Source organism: Budorcas taxicolor, chromosome 5, assembly GCF_023091745.1.
Source record: "Budorcas taxicolor isolate Tak-1 chromosome 5, Takin1.1, whole genome shotgun sequence".
NCBI classification, from domain to species: domain Eukaryota; kingdom Metazoa; phylum Chordata; class Mammalia; order Artiodactyla; family Bovidae; genus Budorcas; species Budorcas taxicolor.
In genome coordinates this window covers 19,350,525-19,370,368 of record NC_068914.1, presented here as the reverse complement: position 1 = coordinate 19,370,368, position 19,844 = coordinate 19,350,525, and the positions used below count along the sequence as shown (strand labels likewise).

Sequence of the window (19,844 nt, the reverse complement as noted above, 5' to 3'; positions counted from 1 at the left end):
TATCAACTAAAGTACACATTAATTTTAATGAATTATTTTAGTAGATATTTATGTCAGCATTAATGAAAAACATTCAATTACTACCTTACATAACCTTTCTAGTCAATTTTTGAATAAATTAATGCTGCTTGGTTTTATCTGCAACACAATACAGGGTAATGTTCAATATTTCCAGTCACAAACCTGAGAAAGGGAAATGATCCATTATAGTATGAAGCAGTACTGAAATCAGCAGTTTTCCCATAGCAGGTACTGTCTTCTTCTAGTTCTGTGACACAGAAGATGGCTTGATCACAGTAAAATCTGACTATCCAACTTTCCAGAAATTAAGAAAGTGTTTCTTTCTCTCTCGAGTGATGCTCAAGCCTCCAGCATGAACTGTTTGCATCAGGTTTTTCTCTATTTACGACACATCACAGTAGGGTCCTGACCCCCTGAGTGCTGGGCTCATTGATTCAGCCTTTAATTTTCATGCTCTGATCCGACTCAAGTAGCACAAATAAATTCATATAAATGTAAAACCCATGCCATCATTTCACAGTATGTTTCAAGCTCAAGATGTCTCTGGTAATTTAATACTCAGTCAAAAACAACCTGCTGCATTTTGCTTCCCATTCTATTTTATCCCAGTACTTTAATTTTATAAACTTATTTGGGTTTTTTTAAATCAAAGCTTCCTACAAGCCTAGTAAATGCTCAAGCATGTTTCGTTACTTTTCCTATTTTGCAAAATGTAACATTTAACTGAATCTTTCCAATTTTATATCAAATGATGAAACAGCTAAACTGAATCCAGCCCCTACTAGCGTGTTAATATATGAGATTTTGTACAAAAAGTCTGCCATGTCCATCCTGTTGCAGAAATAACCAATCCTGGGACCACCATTTGTTGCAAGGCTCTCAAACAGTACTAAATGTATTACTTGTAGTGGAATGTGTAAATTGGCCTGGTCTTTCCACACACTCACAGCCTGCATCCCCTCATAGCAAAATTTTTGTCTCTCATATCTGTTGTATGTTCACACTCAGAACAAGCCAATGCCAAAAAGGAGCAAGATAGCAAATTTGTTTTAACTTTTTATTAAAACGCTTAAGATACAGATTGACTCTCTTCTGTAAATGACTGTTTTATTTTTCCTGAAATAGGACATATACGCACTCTGATAAAACAGAATGAAAAGTCTCAATTCATGGGAGTTCCTGTACAAAGCTCTGATCCTGTTAGGAGCTGAGCTCCTTACAGCAGCTTCTTTCCTCTATTTTATCAAAGGAACTGTGTTTTCTGTGGGGCAAGAAACAGACAGGCGCCACTTGAGTTTTCAATCCCAGCTCTTTCTCCGGTGGCCAAAATAAACCACTTTCACAAAGAGCTGCCCTGTGTAGAATCCATAGTTTTCTAGCTTGCTAAAAATTGACTAGGGACAAATAGAAAAAAAAAAAAAGAAGAAAACTAACACTGAAGCAATCACACCTCTCCTATCTCTGGATAGAGAAGTGTGGGTTACCTTTAGCCAAAGGAAATCAAAAGTATGTAAGTTAACTACCTAGTTCATTCACCATTAGCTAGATTTGTTCACTTAAGGCTTTAACCCCTTTCCAAACCAGCTATGCTTGCTAATAAATGAAGACTTGCTCTTCCCAGCTTTATGCTTCATTGAGCCTCTGCATTTGGTACCTAGCCGTGAAAAGTATGCTTTCCCACCAGGTCAGTACTGAAGACTAACGAGGCGAAATCCAACTAAAGAAAAATACTCTCACCCCAGGAATATGTTATCCACACTTTCCATGCTCTCACATTAAAAACAAGAATCCACTGAATTTAGTTCAGTCCTCTGCAAATAAGCCTCAACATCACAATTTTCAGTTCTGAGAAAAATATCTCTAATTTGTCATTAAAGAAGATATCCTCCCACATGAAGACCATCTCTTATCCCTTCATCCTTTACTACAAGGGTAAAACATTGGTTAAGATCATGAAAATCCAATTTCACACGTGGCATTAGAGAAGTGGAATGCTATAAAAATAACCCTCATCACACCGCTGTGGACGTAGAGGCTTTTATACCGGTGCTAACTGACAAGTGATGCTGGCTCAAAAGGAACAGCTCAACACACAGTTCTTGGATTAGAATTTCCCCAGGTTATTTCTGGCCTGGAGAAAGACAATTTCATATCCCTCCCACCCACCCCCCAAATCTGGAAAAGTTACAGATGATAACCTTTAATACCAAAAAAAAAAAAAATTGATAACCAATACAAAAAAACAGAGTTCACGAAGTCCAATAAAGAAACCAAATTCTGCAAGTGGAATAAATCTTTCCTAGATTCAAACAAATGCTACAATATCAGACGTCGAATTTCTCAACTCACAGAATTAAGAGTCCTTAAGCTGGTAACTTTGTCCTGTGTGACTCTCCTATTGAGAAAAAAATTTCCCCTAGAATTTGCAAAAATGACTGAGACACACCTGTAGTGTGTGACATGGGAGATGTTCTCAAATCTTTCATGAGGCGAAAGTCACTTTTTACAACTGAAAATGAAAAAGGTGCTACAGAAAGAAAGTTTAAAACTGCGTAAAAGTAAAGACTGGCTGAAACTGGTAATTTATTGAATAAAGACAGTAACAAAAACCCACGCTAGAACCAACTCCTCCACAGTGACCCATCTGCTATCCATACTGGGAGGAGACATGACCGGAGCCCAGCACAGTGGAAAGTAGCCTCGGCCGCGAGGCTGCAGTTCTGCTCTTTTCTGGCGCTCTGCACACAGGGTGGTGCCACCTACTAAAGGCAGTCAGGGAGACGGGGGAGCCTCTCTCACCAGCCTGCTGTTCACTTAACTCAGCTTTGGACTCCAACGTGTATCTGTGCATAATTTTATGAAATATTTAAATGCCATTCACTAGATAAAAAAAAAAGAAAAGAAAACTCTGGACCAAGTATATTGTGAACTTAAAAAAAAAGTTATGAGGAGGGTCACCAATTACATTAACAACACTTTCTTTAAAAAATAGAATCACTTTCTTTTGAAATCAACCACAGTGGTGAGACGTGTTTTTCTTTCCAGGTGGCCCGTGATGGCACACAGCTCTACTCGACAAATCCTGCCACCTCCAAGTCCCGGGGTGCTGACCTGCACCAGCACGTGGGGCAGCATTACCTCCCAACAGTGTGGAGAAGAGCACATGTCACCACTGGGCGATGAGAGAGCAGACAGAGACTCTTGGCTTCTCAACGCCAGACACGGTCGGAGAGCTTTCCTTGTTCTATTAGAAAAGTTCATGAGGAAGCTGTGAATAGGATCAGTCCAGAGAAGTAAAACTCTTTTATTTTCACTGTCCAAACATCAGTCAATATACTGGGAGAGCCAGCGGAAGCCCTCGCCGTATCCTTGCCTCTTGAGCACGCTGCACATAAACACTTCCATGGGGCGGGCATTCAGTTCCTTCAGGGTCACATTCCCCTAGGGGAGGCAAAACCAAGATGTTAGCATTTCCATGTGGAAAAGCTTGCAAGGGTGATGACAAAAATCACTTTCTCCATCCGTCAGAAGCAAATCTGAGCAGGGATTAATTACAGAAATGTGGTCAAGGCCACTGGGGTTCATGCTTTCAGTAGAGTCCTGTTCCCAGATTCTCTCACTGTGAAGCACCTTTGCTTTGAACACACGAACTGGTTCATCTGGAAAGCTATGGCAGCAAACCAAGAAAAGCATGTTCTCTTACGGACAAAAGAAGTCCAGGATTTCTTAGAAATAAGAACATTCGTATTAATACAAGCACTCAGAAATATATACGAATGGCAGGTTATGTCAAGAAAATAAAAAATTCAAGTGTGTGTAAAATGGAAAACTAAGTTAATGAAAAAAAGTATTTCTAGAAAGAACTATATAACCAAGAAGAGGCAAGACTAAGGAACCATGCAAAAAAAGTCAGGAAGTTACAGATTCCAGAAAAGCAAATTTTTAAAAATTAAATATACCAAACCTTATGGGGAAGAGACCAGGATTCCAATAAACTAGAGCTTATCTGGATTTTTCTCTCACAAGCATAATTTTCTGCAACAAGATTCTACTGATCTGGAAGATTTGGGTTCTATTCCTGGCTTTATCACTGACTTGCTGTGTAGACCTGAACCAATCACTCTTAGTTTCCTCATCTCCAAATGCGGGTAATAGTCCCACCTCTCTCAGCAGGAGCACAGAGAATAACTCAGTACTCTGAGTTCAGTGCTTAGAAAATGATATAAATGAGCACTCTTCATAACCTAAAATTTCCAGTCCAAAAAAATTTCTAGCTAAAGACTCCGTCAAATACCTGAGAAAAACTCTCATTAGAACACAGGAAAAGAAAGAACATGCTCCAGCCTTCACAGTCTACAAATCACCTCTAGAAAAATAAATGTTAAACCCAGTTACTTTTAAAAGACAAGTAAAATCTAGATTGTAAAACATGAATGTTTCAAAAGCTGTGAGCTGCCTTTATAATGTATCTGCTGAAGATTTTTTCTCTTACCTTTCCTGTGGTCTGTCCATAAAGCCCAAATATCTCACGGAGTTTTTCTTCACTGATTGCATCTGTTCTGTCAATTTTGTTACCCAAGATAAGGATTGGCACGTTGGATATTGTCTCATCTGTCATTAAAGCCTAAAGCCAAGATTTAAAAAAAGAGCTGGGTGAGGAATCTATAAAAGCCCACCAGACAATGAAGATAATTTTGCCTTTCACTTGTCTACAAGGTACCAAATGCAGAGTGAAAATCTGATCATATTTATACTTGAGTGATTAACTAAAAGTTAATCCTGACATTATATAACACCCTTATTTTTAGGCGAAAAGCCCCTAAAAATTACCTTGACATTAGTTAAAGATTCCCCAAAAGCTTCAAAACAATTATAATGTAAAGTTGTGTCTATCTGTAAAGCAGCAGAACCTTAACTCTGAGCTAAATCACTCAACCACAGACCATCCTCAGCTCTCCATTGAGCACTGTCCAGGAAGAACAAAGCTCTGGCTACAGAGCCTCAAAGATGACTACAGGAAACTGCAAGTATTCACTAGATGCCCCCTGTGTGCAACATACTATCCCCAACAATGACAGGAAGACAAAAGAAAGGTAAGACACATCCCTGGCTCAAGAAATCCTCGCTCTATGCTCATCTCTCAATAAAGCAAGGCAAGTGGATGATTAACTGTCACAATGAACAGGAAGAGAATACAAATACTAAGAGACATTCAGGAAAATAAAACAGTGACATGGACTTAAGCAAAGTCTTAACAAAGATGTGGAAACTAAACTGGACTCTGAAGGAGGGGCAGGGTTTGGATAGGCAGAACCCAAACAATGAAGAAGATAAGCAATGGCTTTACAGTAGGAAGAGTTCATAAAGCCATATGGAGTATCACCTGGCTGGATTAAAGCATTTATGTTGATGTGTCTTGACAGAGTAAATGAGTTGGGATGGTATGACAAATATTATGGTGCCAGTCTGAGAAGTTAGCTTGCAATAGACCCTGAATCCAGGAATTATTAGATAGAATCTAGACTTCCAGCACAATGAATTCTCAAATAGTATCTATCTGTGGTGCTCAGGTAAGGGATGATGATCTAGCCTAAGATAGCAGCACACACTGAATAGTGCAGCAAGCATTCTAGAGAAAGAAGTGAAGAGACTGATGTCTAAATGATAAGACAGACAACACAGGAGTTGAAGGTGGTGAAGATTTCAAGCCTAGGAATCTATTTCACTGACAGGAAGAGCTAGGAAAGGAGGGCAGAATTAAAAGGATAAAGGGAAACCTACTATGAACATCTCAAGTACCAAGAAATGTTAGACAAAATCAGAGTAAGGATGTTATTCATTCATTAAATAGTAACAAAGTACATATTATATGCTCAAGGCTTTACTAGATAAGGGGGTTTCACAAAGAAATAAGACAAGATCCCTACATCTAAGTTCCAGTGGGAGAGACCTAATAAAATCAGTAAAAACAACAGATGCTGGTAAGCTGGAGAGTCTAACAGTCTGAGAGGTCAAAGAAGGCGTCTCAGAAACAGTCATACCTAAATTCTGGGATCTCTTAAAGGACATTTAGAAATCTGCGAGCAAAAGCAGGGAAGGGTCAGGTGAGAAAACCAGGCAGAGACAGTTACTTCTGGATATTCAAGAGAGGGCAAGTTGTTGACTATGTTTGGAATGTAGTTCAAGGTAGGCAACAGAAAAGCTGGAGAAATAAACAGAAGAAAGATTATGAAAGAACTTATGTGCTATGCGAAAGAGCTGTAGATTTTATCCCCAGACTGGTAAGAGATCTACTCAAGAATATTAAGGAGGGCAAAGACAAGTAGTATGTGGCAAGGTGGTGGTGAAATCTATAGTAATTCACTGCATGTCCGGGTACAGGATGGGGAAGATGAATAGTTCCATTCTGGGAGGACAGAATTGGTAGGCAGAGTTTCTAATAAGTAGCACTATGTATGAAGTTGGAGCTCAAGAGAGAGTCAAATAACAGAAACCCATTTGGGGGTCACTGGCATGATGGGTTGCAGATGAAAGAATGAGAGAAGCCTGGACCAGCCTGGGAAAAAGTACAGATCCTGGGGAGCACCAAGATTTAAGGGCTAAGCAGGGGAACGGGTGCTTGTGCCAAGAGTCAGAGAAGTATCAGCCAGAGAAAACACCAAAACCAAGAATGTAAAGGGGCGTTTACAGAGAGAAAGAATGACGAGTGCCAAGGGGTCAAGTAAGGGGAGGATCTTAAGACTACAGCTTCAGATTCAACAAACATACTTACACCAGAAGAGAGGTTCAAACTGCCAGGAACAAGAATGCAGAGAGTTATAAATCAGAGAGAAAGAAGAGGCAGAGTGACACAGTATGGATTACAAAGGCGGTACAGAAATATCAAGACAAGAAAAATGGAATGTTGACAAAGGAAAAAATCCGACACGAGTCCTAGTTAGTATCAAACAATGCATGTGACCAAAACTGAAGACAGAACAGCCTGTTAAGGTCTGGGAAGTCACTCAGTGCCAAAGGTTGGGCAGGTACAACCTGAGAGCACAGATTCAAAAACGCAAAGAACTCTAATATCTCCTTTAAGGTTTCACTATGCCAACACATCATAAAGAGTGAACATATGTGATGCATGAAAGGGAAAGACATTAATTATGCTGGGAAAGCAGACATTAACTGCGGAATGTCCTGAGCAAACTGCACACAGAATCACCCTATGATAAATTTAAGCAAAGTTAATTTACTTGTGTTCAAGCCAAGTTTCCTCAGAACATTGAAAAATAATGTTTTTTATTTCAAAATACTTTCTTCCTATAGCTAGGACTTTTACCAAATGTTACCTGGAATGATTAAGTACTGGCACTACTAAGTTGTATTTCTTAGAAGAAACAGAGGCCAAGAAAAGAAAAAGAAAATATAAACATACGTTAAGCTCAACTTTGGATTCCATAAGTCGAGGATGATCTGCACAGTCCACCAGAAAGACAATCCCATTAATTGCTGGGAGGTAATTTTTCCAAACCCGACGTGCTAAAAGACAAAGTTTGTAGTTGCCTCAATTTAAAAACATATATGCTGAATATGAATAACCTAATGGTCTATGAAGTAAGCAAATTCTGGCCAGGTTTCAATAGCATTAAACTCTGTACAGATTCTCCAAGTCCTAGCCAGTATTAAGTCAAAACAGAGGACGAATAAATCGATGGTCCGTGAACTGAATCTGATTTATTTAAATACTAAAATCAGGGTTTTCTGCCTGATTTTCTCAAAAAGTACAACATCTGGCAATCCCATGCCTATCAGTCCACATATACTGGGTGGATAATAATCAGCGGGACTGAGTGGTGGCTGCCCCTTTACATGCGGCTTCAGATCTTCAGTCTGTCAAAGTTTCCACCACTTCCTACTGTCTCATTTCCAATTTCACTCACTTAAAGGACCTACCTCACCCTGGAGCCATTTTAGTTTGCAACTTCTGAGTTAGAGTATCAGGATGCAGATTATTTATCCATATAACTCTAGTCCCAAGTTAGTTCCTAACTAACCAATTTGTAAGCGTACTGACACTTTCATCTACTCAGCCCACAGGGAGACAGAGCTTGCCAGGTGGTTGATGTTTCCAGGCCAATTACCTCAGTCTCCTAATTTAACCCAGTGTGCCTTATAAATTTCAATTTTTGGTTTATAACATGATGTGACAATGATCTGGGAAGCAGTGCTTTAACTGTATTATAATTTCTAACCTATTCATTTCTATGGGATGATTAAGGAAGCGCTTCTACATCAGACATTTAACAGTGGTCACCTCAGAAGAGCAGGACTTGGAAGGAGAAGTTGGGGAAATTTCACTTTTACCTTTCAGATTTGTATACTCATCATATACTGAATTTGCTACATTAATCCTGGACTACTTTTATAAGTTAAATTTTTAAGTTATACCAAAAAACAAAACAAAACAAAACCCTCCAAATAGACAGCACCTCAGTAATTTGTGTAAAATGTAGCAAGGTTATTATGGAAAAAATGTTTCTGTTAAGTACATTTTCCTCAAACAAAACTATGGACAAATCTTTCTTTATAATGGGGTTATATCCCAATAAATCTATTGTAAGTTGAAAATCTCCTAAGTCAAAATGTATCTGATAAACCTTCCAAATATAGCTTAACCTAGCCTACCTTAAAAGTGCTCAGAACACTTATATCAGCTTACAGTTGGGCAAAATCATCTAATACAAAGCCTATTTTATAATGTGTTGACTCTCTCATGTAATTCATTGAATACTGTATGATTGTATGAAATATTGTATGAAAAAAAGCATGGTGCATGGGCCCAGAATGATTTTAAGTGTATCAGTTGTTTACTCTCGGGATCTCATGGCTGACCGGGGAGCTGCCCAGCGTGACCAAAGGCTGTTTTATCGTAAAGTCAAAAATCTTAAGTTAAATCATTGTTAAGTTGGAGACCATCTGTACATAAATTAATTTCCTTTTCTACTCTTATCAAAACCTGAAAGCTAAATTTATCACACCAAATAATATACAATTCCCAATTCAGGTATCTAAAAACACCTCCTCCTTCTGCATTCTCCAGATGGTCTCAGTTCAGCTTACAACTATTTTATCTCTGAATTTAAATCTGTAAGTGGTTACAGATACTTCTGAAAGAAGCAGAAAAGATACCATGCTCTGTTCTCTACCCGAATGAAAACGATACAAGTTTATTATAGGAAAAAAAGAAACCAGCCCTCCATCAATACATAGCCATTGCTAATGTTTCTGTACATGTTCTTTCAATCACTTCTGTATAGGTATTTTATGTGCTGATGATTTTACATATATGATTTTGTAGGATATAACTATTACATGAATAAATTAAGTGTAATGTTAATGAAATCACTGACTATAAAGTCATGCCAAACATAAAGTGGGCATCCATCAGATGAAGATGCCCCCAATTCCGCATAAACACCAGATAGGAATCTGGGAACCAAGTGGACATAGGCTGAGTAAGGCACAAAGCACTGAGGAGAACAACAAGGCAGAAGAAAATGTTCCACCAACTGCCCCAAATGGGGAGAATACACAAAATATCAGTTCAGATCAAAGTCATCACAAATAGTCACTCTACTATCTTTGCAACTCTTGACAAATTTAAAATGACTTAAAATTACAAATAATTTCCTACATACACTCCACTGAATAAATGATAAAAAAGAGACATGACTAAATTCAACATGTGATACTGTACTGGATCTTGTTTAAAAGAGAGGAAAAATGTTGAAAGGAGCTTACCAGAACAAATGACCAAAAAAGGCAGTATACACTATAGAGTAGATAAATAAAACTTTCTGGGTTTGACAATTATTATGATTACGTAAGGGAATATTCATGTTATTAGAAAGCAATTTCAAAGACTCTGCTTTGAAAAAGGGGAACAAAATGATCCAGAAGCCAACATCACCCTTCCACTGAATCATCTCTTACCTTGTTCATGCCCACCAAGATCAAAAGTTGTAAAAGTCATTCCAGCAATTGTCAGCTCTTCTGATGCTGAAAAATAAAGGAAGGAAATAAACTTCTCCATCCAACAAGGCCAAGCTACCAAAATTATAATCCAATACAAACATAAAACCTAATGAAGCTTTCACTTTGTGAAGAAAAGGATACAAGGGTGAAAATACCCTTCAATTATTTTAAAAAGCCAAGTCTCTTTTTCTCCAAAGTGTTTGCTACTCCTTAGAAGTAGATATGGGAGATGTGTCCCATGGCAGGACTAGTAAGAACAGATAGTGACAAAGTTCCAGAGGTCTTTAGATTCATGGGTATTTGACTTGAGCGTATCCTATAGAGAATTTTTTATCAAGTCTTTTGGCTTCAGTAAATAAAAGAACTGCATCAACTGGAGATCCATCCTCCAACCCTGACACTGACCCTCAAATAACAAAAGGTCACCAGGTATTTTCAAACCTACTTGGATGTAATGTTGGAACATGCTGGCCCAGTCTGTCATCTTTGAGCATGTGTAGAAGAGTGGTTTTGCCTGCATTGTCCAAACCCAAGAATACAAGTTTTCCAGATTTCTTGTAGAGTCCTTAAAAAGAAAATAATAATAATAGCATAATTAGCTTCTACACAGCAAAATCTACCTATATTTAAATTGTTTCAGGAAATGCACAGCATTTGAAATGTGTATTTCAAGGAAATGGGTTTACCTAGGAACTGGAGCACACTGCTGAAGCCATTGTAGATCCACTCAAAGATGAAAGACATTATTAACGCTTACTCCCTGTACAAAATAGGAAAGCAGCAGACATCAGCCTTCTCAATGCTGGTACATTTCTAGAGGCGTTAACTCTCATTTGCTGGCCCTCATGCGTGGTTACACCCCCATGTTTTTGGATCTAAAAATCAAAGGATTTTGCACCCTGGAGGGAAGTCTCTGGGGTACTCAGATCTGCATAGACTCCTGATTTTCTATCAGTTTCCAATCTATGATACACAGAGGACTACGCGTTAAAGATACACTTTCCTTTCACTGTATGATTCACTTCTCCAGGCACCTGCTCATTCACATTCCCTAGATACACCACAGCTGTCTGCCAGTTAGCAAAACTTCTAGGAAATCACCCTCATCAATAATCTGGATCAAAATGTCACACTGATGTGCTAACTAGAAAACAAGAATAAAAGGCACATTAACCTGAATGAAAAGCATATTAACCCATTCTTGTAAACAACTCTAAAAAACAAGCTCGCTAAAATCCTACTAGCTGGCACAATTTGCACTGCTCCATTTACCAATTCTATCTCTTCTTAAACAGTATTGTTTAACCTCTTTTATAGATATGTCTCAAGTTAGAAAAAGATGACAGCACTATGTTGGAGAGCCATGAAGAGATAAGACAGTCCAATAATAATGTGAATAATTAAGACCCACCTAACCCATTTTACAAATATGGACTTTCTTAAAATAAGAAAATTCATTCGGGACATATAGGTAGGCTCCTACCCAAGTACATACCTCAATGCTGATATTAACATCACTTTTTCTACTGTTTCCCATAAGGCTAGACAAAACAAAAGATGACCCAAAGCTACTAAAAGGTATACATATACTGGGAATAAGCAAGAGGACCTCTAAATGTAACAGTAATAGAATCTAGAGCCAATGGTGGGTATTTAGTTTTCTCAGAGTCAGCATTTCCTGATCACACTGCATTTTTGCCTCAGCACGTCAGATTTGGTGCAGAAAAAAGAATGATCCCCCACTTTCACTGCTCTCCAACAGCAAGAACACCTGAACGCCAAGGTTTTATACTAGTTGTGGCCAACTGTTATCAAACAAATTTCCTGAAGTTTTATATTTTTTTTAAAGTAAAGGTTTACTGTAAAAGGGTTAGCTACAAAAACCTACCTATATTCATTTAAAGAATGAGACAGCATATGTTAATTTTCTTTTTCATCCAATTACTGTTTTTGGTTTGGTCGTCTTTATCAGGCCTGGGGCCTGACCTGAAAACTTTCAGGACTGCTTAGTGCTTATCTGCTATGGCTTACCATAGGTGGGTCAAAAGAAGCTTGGGAGTTTGGGTGGGGGTGGAGACTGAGGGAAAAGCTTTTATACAAAGACACTAAACAAGGATTTTTTTGCCTTCTTCAGCAACATCAAAATATATTTTGGTAGAAAAACCAAATTTAGTATGAAGTCCAATGATTTAAATATACTTACAAAGTTCCTGTGCTTACGTTTCCACTACTGGTAAGTAAAAGAACAACGTGCCTCTCCTCAGCAATCCTACCAAACCCGTCATCCTTCCCTATTTTCTTTCTCTACCACTTGAAGAAGCACGTCTCACCTTTAGAAAACATGTCTCATTAAGGTCACTCCCACTGATTTCAACTTTAAAACCCAACACATATATTCATTTGTACTACACTGGTTTACAGTCAGTACTTTACAGACATTTTGTAAAGTTTTACCACATCATTATAGAAGTGTTCCCAACTAGATAAATTCTCTGGAGGTGACAGAATGGCAGAAAATCTCATTTTAAGGAATGTTTCATAATTAACTGAACTACTTTAACTTTCCAGTTTATTTTCCCTTGATATCCCCGTTTGGAAAATCCTGTAATTCTTCCCTCCAAAACGAAGGTGATGTTAAAAAATAATAAAACCCCTTACTGGACCCAAAGAACCTCACAGTAGTGCTACCCAAAGAGGAAATGGCTCTGATGGTGCCTCCATCCTTGAGATCTTAGGCTTTGCACCCTCCAGTGAGTAGTTTTTCAGTTTATAAGGTGCCTGTACATACATCTCATTTCAGCCTCACACTAACCCTAGGAGGTAGGGATCCCTGGCTTCATTTAACAAGATGAGGGCGCTGATGGTCCCAGATTAGTTAGCTTAACCAAGAGAGCTCAGCTGAAAAGGTAACAATGCAAAGACTCAAACCCTCCTCTTTTAATGCCAAAGTCAAAGCCCTTCCTTTTAATATCACATAAAATTCCAATGAAAATCACAAAACTGCTTAAAAAAAAACTTTTTTAAACCACCAATTACACCTATGATAATCCAATGTTTTCATCCTTATAACTCATCACAACTTTTAAACCGTAAGTTAAATAACTAGCACTTTATTTCTTTTCTAGCCTTGACCCACTTTACCACCTTATGGCATCTTATGGCAAATTAGCTTAAGGTCTCTAACTACCAACAAAAGCACTGCCAACGTACCTAAAATTTGCAAATTTAAGGATGGATGATTCAAATAAATAGAGCACTAGACTGACGATCGGTCAATAAAAAACCTATGCATCACTTATATTGCCCATACTCGTTATTTATATATGCTCCGAGCAACTTTAAGACACTATTTCAGACAGATGTAGGATAGCAAGCAGCTGGCTTTTGCCTAGGAAACTCTGCTTAGCGCAGAGTAAATGTCAAAGGTCAGCTCCACTGCAAAACTCTGTAAAGCCCCATCACAACCTAAACAGATGTACCGAAATAAAAGAGAAAAGACAAGAACAAGGGACAACACTAACCGAGATTTTTTTCCCATGCACTGAAGAGAGGGAAAAGCGGGGAGGCCGAAGAAAACACGGGGTTCAACCCAGGACAGCAGATGATAATACACGACTGAAGTGGGGGTGGGGAGAGCCCTGGACTAGGAGCCAGGATATCTAGTTCGAACGGTCACACTTGCTATCTGCGGGGTCTTGAGCAATTCACTATGCCTCTACAGGCCTTAATCTCTGTAAAAACAAGGATAATTATCAAGGACTTCAATCCACCCCACCGAGGGCTGAGAATCATCCGAGACAGGGGATGTGAAGCCGATTCGTAAACCGGGACGCACAGTAAACACAGGAAAACTGGTATCCTGCCCAACAGCTGCCAAGACCCCCGAAAGAAATGCGGATGGACCCGATACCCGTGAGGCCGGCAGGGAACCGAGCAGACCCGGCCAAGCCGGCCCGTCCCCGCCCAGAACAAGCCCCGCGGCCCCACAGAACCGCCTGCGTGTCACTTCCTCCCCCAACCTCGCCTGCGCCGCCCTCCACCCAGACCCTCCCTGCCCGCCACCTTCGCGCCTCCGTCCCCAGCTCCCTCCTTCGCCGGGGCCCCCTGACTCACGGCCCAAGGGGTTCCTCCGGCGGCAGCAGGCGGCTTGGACCCTCCCTCAGAGCACAGAGGCCAGCTGCACCCGGGACCGCCAGCTACTCGCCGGATGTACGTAACACCCCCCTCCCCGGAACTTCCGGGCGCGTGCTCGTCCCCACCCCTTCGTACCGTCACGGCGCTTGGCCATCCGGTGCCGCCCTACCAGCGACTGGGGCCGCGGAGGGGCGGGCCTCGGCGTGACGAGTCGCTCTGGGGCGGCCTCTACCTCTTGTAGGGAGCTCGGGATACGCGAGACGTGGCAGCGCTGCAGCCCAATGGGTGGGGTAGGGTTCTGGAGTCTAGCAGCGAAACTAGGCGCTCAATCTCGCGGCTTCAGATACGAGTGCGTGTTTTTCTCGACGCTCGGGGAAAGTCGCAAGTGGCGACCAGCGGGTAGGTAGGTTCTCGGAAGGAAGAGTTGATCTGAGAGCCCTCGACCTAAGATGGATTTCCGTAAGCTTCAGCGTTATGTCACAGTTCCCTGGGATAACCTGTTTTCTAGAAGAACAGCTAATGCTCATTGAGTACTTACGTTCCAGTTCACTTGAGTACTTTGCACGCCTCATCTCTTTTGACCCTCGTCACAGCCCTGTGAAGCCGGTACTATTGTTATCCCCAGTTTACAAATGAGAGAATCAAAGTTCATAATACTCTGGTAACCAAACCCAAGTTCATACCCTAAGAAGTGGCAAAGCACTTCCAAACCAAAACTTTGGTTCCTGTTACACTGTCATTCACCTGCATTTCCCCATTTAATTATGAGGACAACCCTATGAGATTGGTATTATTGCTCTCATCTTACAGGTAAGAAAATTGAGTCATATGGAAAGATGAATGATGCCTTTGGATGAGAAGATGCAATATAACGATCTCAATTTTCTGTAAATAAAATTACAAATTTAACATAATTCTTATAAAAGTACAAATAAGATTAAACTACCCTGTTTGTTCCTAAAATTCAAATGGAAAAATAAACAAGAATAGTCAGAAAACAGTCTCTGAAAAAGAACGTGGAGGGGAATCTAGCACACAGATATTCAAACATGATTAGTTCAGTTCAGTCGCTCAGTCGTGTCAGACTCTTTGTGACCCCATGGACTGCAGCACACCAGGCCTCCCTGTCCATCACCAACTCCTGGAGCCTACTCAAACTCATGTCCATCACGTCTGTGATGCCATCCAGCCATCTCATCCTCTGTCATCCCCTTCTCCTCCTGCCTTCAATGTTTCCCAGCATCAGGGTCTTTTCCAATGAGTCACTTCACATCAGGTGGCCAAAGTATTGGAGTTTCAGCTTCAGCATCAGTCCTTCTAATGAATATTCAGTACTGACTTTCTTTAGGATGGACTGGTTGGATCTCCTTGCAGTCCAAGGGACACTCAAGTCTTCTCCAACACCACAGTTCAAAAGCATCAATTCTTCTGTGCTCAGCTTTCTTTATAGCCTCAACTCTTTATAGTCTCAACTCTCCTGGAATAGAGAAGGTCTTTCTATTTGTGACTGAAAATCCAGAAGCCATAAAAGATTGATAAATTCAACCACAGAAAAATTAAAATACCTTGTATGGCAAAACAGCAGTAATGATGACACCATAAACTCAAAAGATTGATAATAAGTTGAGAAAAAAATGCGTGTAATCTCATCGTTGTTGTTACTGTTGGTCACCTAATCATGTCTGACTTTTTTGTGACCCCAGGCACTATAGCCTGCCAGGCTCCTCTGTCCATGGTATTACCCAGCAAGAATATTGGAGTAGGTTGCCATTTCCTTCTCCAGGGGATCTTCCTCACCCAGGGATCAAACCTGCTTCTCCTGCATTGGCAGGTGGATTCTTTACCACTGAGCCATCAGGAAAGCTGTAATTACATCATAGGCAAGTAAAAATTTTATATGAAAAAGGTTTGTTAAAAAAATAGGTAAGGAGAAAAAAATAAAAAAATAAATAGGTAAGGAGAGAATCATGATTATCAGGGAAGGAAATGTAAATGGCTCTTAATCATAATAAACTCACAAAAATATAGGTTACAGAAAATAATAAAAGTTAATAAATTTAAAACTCAATAAGATGCCATTCATTTAACTTATATGCAAAGTACATCATACCAAATGTTGGGCTGGAAGAAGCACAAGCTAGAATCAAGACTGCTGGGAGAAATATCAGTAACTTCAGATATGCAGATGACACCACCCTTATGGCAGACTATGAAGAGGAACTACAGAGCCGCTTGATGAAAGTGAAAGAGAAAAGTGAAAAAGCTGGCTTAAAACTCAACATTCAGAAGACTAAGATCATGGCATCCAGTCCCATCACTTCATGGCAAATAGATGGAGAAACAATGGAAACAGTGAGAGACTATTTTCTTGGGCTCCAAAATCACTGCAGATGGTGGCTGCAGCCATGAAATAAAAGATGATTGCTCCTTGGGAAATAAGCTATGACCAACCCAGACAGTGTTTTAAAAAGGAGAAACATTACTTTGCTGACAAAGGTCTGTCTAGTCAAAGCTATGGTTTTTCCAGTAGTCATGTATGGATGTGAGAGTTGGACCGTAAAGAGAGCTGAGTGCTGAAGAATTGATGCTTTTGAATTGTGGTGTTGGAGAAGACTCTTGAGAGTCCCTTGGACTGCAAAGAGATCCAATCAGTCCATCCTAAAGGAAATCAGTCCTGAATATTCATTGGAAGGACTAATGCTGAAGCTGAAGCTCCAATACTTTGGCCACCTGATGCAAAGAGCTGACTCGTTGGAAAAGACCCTGATGCTAGAAAAGATTTAAGGCAGGAGGAAAAGGAGATGACAGAGGATGAAATGGTTGGATGGCATCACTGACTCGAACATGAGTTTGAACAAGCTCTGGGAGTTGGTGATGTACAGGGAAGCCTGGTGTGCTGCAGTCCATGGGGTCACAGAGTCAGACATGACTGAGTGACTGAACTGACTGAGATAACATTTTCACTAAGGTCGGCAAATGTCAGCCTGTTTACTGGTGGCGAAGCTATTGTCAAAGAAGGCCCCACCAAGATGCCATTTGGAGAGGACCTGAAAGACATCTGGGGGTGAAATGTTCCAGGCTAACAGCAGAGCATGTGCAGAGGCCCCAAAGAGGAGTGTGCATGGCAGGTTCCAGGAACAGCTGGGAGGCCAGCATAGCCAGGCAGGGTGTCAAGGGAAATAGTAGCAAGAGATGAGGTGATAAAAGTGCGGGGCAGACGGTTAAGAATTGGGAAGGTTCTGAGACCACCTAAAGAGTCAGCCAGGCACACTTCCGTGGATACTGGCAAACACGAGACTCCTGGGGCAGAGACCAAGGATTTTATTACCTCAACCAAAGCAAGTAGCATGAGCTTCATGTTGATATGTGTTGCACTTGCCCCCCACCAAGTTCTCTGGGGGTGATGCAGAGCAGCATAGAGTGGGTTTGCATCACAGCTGAAGAACCCAGAGCTTAGGGAACCCCAGTCTTTCATAGTGGACTGCAGGCAAACTTGACTGACTTTTGACCCAGATAGAGTCAGTATTACACTAGCCAGCAGAGAGACCTATCCCCTGCCCAGATGGAGACTCTTTTCCAAGGCTGTTCTTTATTTAAACATCTTTGAAAAAAAAAGATAGTTGAAATAAAGGCGTCTAGTATCTCCGCTACAAGAAGTACAGAAATATGAGAGATTCATGGAGAGTTATCTCTCAATAGGGGCAGACCTTTAGAGCCTTGTAGGCCACTGTGAGGACTTAGCCTTTATTGTGAGTGATCTGGAGATGGAGGGTCTTTGTTGAGTTTTATGTAATTCTCCTCCTCATTCTAGTCTTATTCCCCTACGTGTGCTCAACATTAGGTCGACAGGAACTCAGAAACTGAAATGCACCTGTGTTAGTCTGAGGTCTCCAGAGAAAAAGAACCAATAGGGTACATAGATCTGTATAAGCGGAGATTTATTAAGGAGCAGGCTCATTTGGTGATGGAAGCCAAGAAGTCCCACAGTCTGCAGGCTGAAGAGTCAAAAAAGTTGGTGAAATAATTCAGTCTGAGTGTGAAGGCCTGAGAATCAGGGGGCTGTTGGTGTAAGTCTTGGAGACTGAAGGCTGTGGAACAAGGAACTCTGATGCCCAAAGGCAGGAAGGTAGATGTTCCAGCTCAAGAAGTGAGAGAGATTTTGCCCTTCCTTTGTGTTTCTGTTCCATTTGAGCCTTCTGCAGATGGATGATGCCCATTGACAGTGGTGAGGGGACATCTCTTTACTTTGTATACTGAATCAAATGCTAGTGTCTTCCAGAAACACAGACACACCCAGAAATAATGTTTCACCAGTTATCTAGGTGTTTTTTAGTCCAGTCAAGTCGACACATAAAAATTAACCACTTACTGAAATTGTCAGCATGGAGGCCACGGATGACCTTGATACATGCAGTTTCAGGGGAGTAACAGGGATGGATGCTGGACTGGAGTGACCAAAGGGGAGGCCAAGAGGGGAAGAAAGGGGGCAGTGACACTAGACAGTGCCATTTGAAATGTGGCTATGAAGGAGGGGAGAGACCAGGGAGCCAAAAGGGCACGGATGATGAAAATTAGTGATTCCTTCCTGCATTGAGCATGGTAAAAACTGGAAAACCGTCTGTGTTAATACATAAAAAGTCATTCAACTCCTGAGAAAAATGTAAATGTTTAGCCTTTTATTAGCCAGAGGAGTTCATATAATGCTAGAAAAATCATTCTGAAAAGCAATCAATCTAAAATTTGAGGAGGTAAAAGTCTTAAGATTTCTAAATGTTTTCCCTTTAACATAATCTAGAGTACAATTTGGAAGAAATCTTAATTCTTAAGCTAATTGTATGTTCCCAATATGTATACTGTTGGAGGGAATATATAATTGTGCAGCCCCTGTAGAAATCAACAGAGGATTTGCTCAAATATAGGAAATACAATTACCATATGATCCAGCATTCCACTTCTGAGTATATAACTTACAAAATTGAAAACAGAGTCTCAAAGAAATATTTGTACACTGATGTTCCCAGCAATAGTGTTCGCAACAGCTAAGAGGTGGAAGTAGCCCAAGTGTCCATCAGTGGATAAATGGATAAACAAAGTGTCATATTATTCAGCCTTAAAAAGGATGGAAATTCTGACAAATGCTACAACATGAGTGAACTTTGGGGACATGCTAAGTGAAATAAGCCAGTCACAAAAAGACAGATACTATATGATTCCATTTATACTGGGTACTAGCATAGGTACTGAGAACTAGAATTCTCAGATTTGCAGAGACAGAAGGTAGAAGGGTAGTTACCATGGCCTGGGAGGGGGCAAGAATGGGGAATTATTTAAGGGTTATGGTGGCACTCCTGCCGATGCATGAGACATGGGTTCCATCCCTGGGTCGGGAAGATCCCCTGGAGGAGGGAATGGAAATTCACTCCAGTATTCTTGCCTGAAGAATCCCGTGGACAGAGGAGCCTGGCGGACTACAGTCCATAGGTTCACAAAGAATCAGACACAACTGATGAGACTTAGCACACACATAGTTTCAGTTTTGCAAGATGAAAAGAATGCTGGAGATCTGTTGTATAATACTGTGAATGTACTCAGCACTGGTAAACTATACAGAACACTTAAAAATGGCTAAGATGGTAAATGCGTGTTATGTGGGCTTCCCTTGTAGCTCA

The 19,844-nt window shown here is 40.5% G+C and overlaps 1 protein-coding gene across 1 annotated transcript; it reads right to left on the bottom strand.

Moving 5' to 3' along the window:
• Positions 1–3,296: 3,296 nt before the first annotated feature.
• SAR1A (secretion associated Ras related GTPase 1A) lies at positions 3,297–14,260 on the bottom strand. The gene is made up of 7 exons (XM_052639732.1): positions 14,155–14,260; positions 10,728–10,801; positions 10,487–10,606; positions 10,000–10,065; positions 7,442–7,545; positions 4,514–4,645; positions 3,297–3,462 (listed from the first exon to the last, which is right to left on the bottom strand). The coding sequence occupies exons 2-7, from the start codon at positions 10,783–10,785 to the stop codon at positions 3,346–3,348; spliced, it is 597 nt and encodes a 198-aa protein (XP_052495692.1). The 5' UTR covers positions 10,786–10,801; positions 14,155–14,260; the 3' UTR covers positions 3,297–3,345.
• Positions 14,261–19,844: the final 5,584 nt, after the last annotated feature.

Excerpts from the sequence above, each read along its gene's own strand:
- SAR1A (XM_052639732.1), bottom strand. The coding sequence starts at position 10,785 with ATGTCTTTCATCTTTGAGTGGATCTACAATGGCTTCAGCAGTGTGCTC. Across the intron at positions 10,066-10,486 it reads TGTTCCAACATTACATCCAA|CATCAGAAGAGCTGACAATT; the intron begins GTAGGTTTGAAA and ends TTTATTTTTCAG. Across the intron at positions 7,546-9,999 it reads TCTTGGTGGGCATGAACAAG|CACGTCGGGTTTGGAAAAAT; the intron begins GTAAGAGATGAT and ends TTTGTCTTTTAG.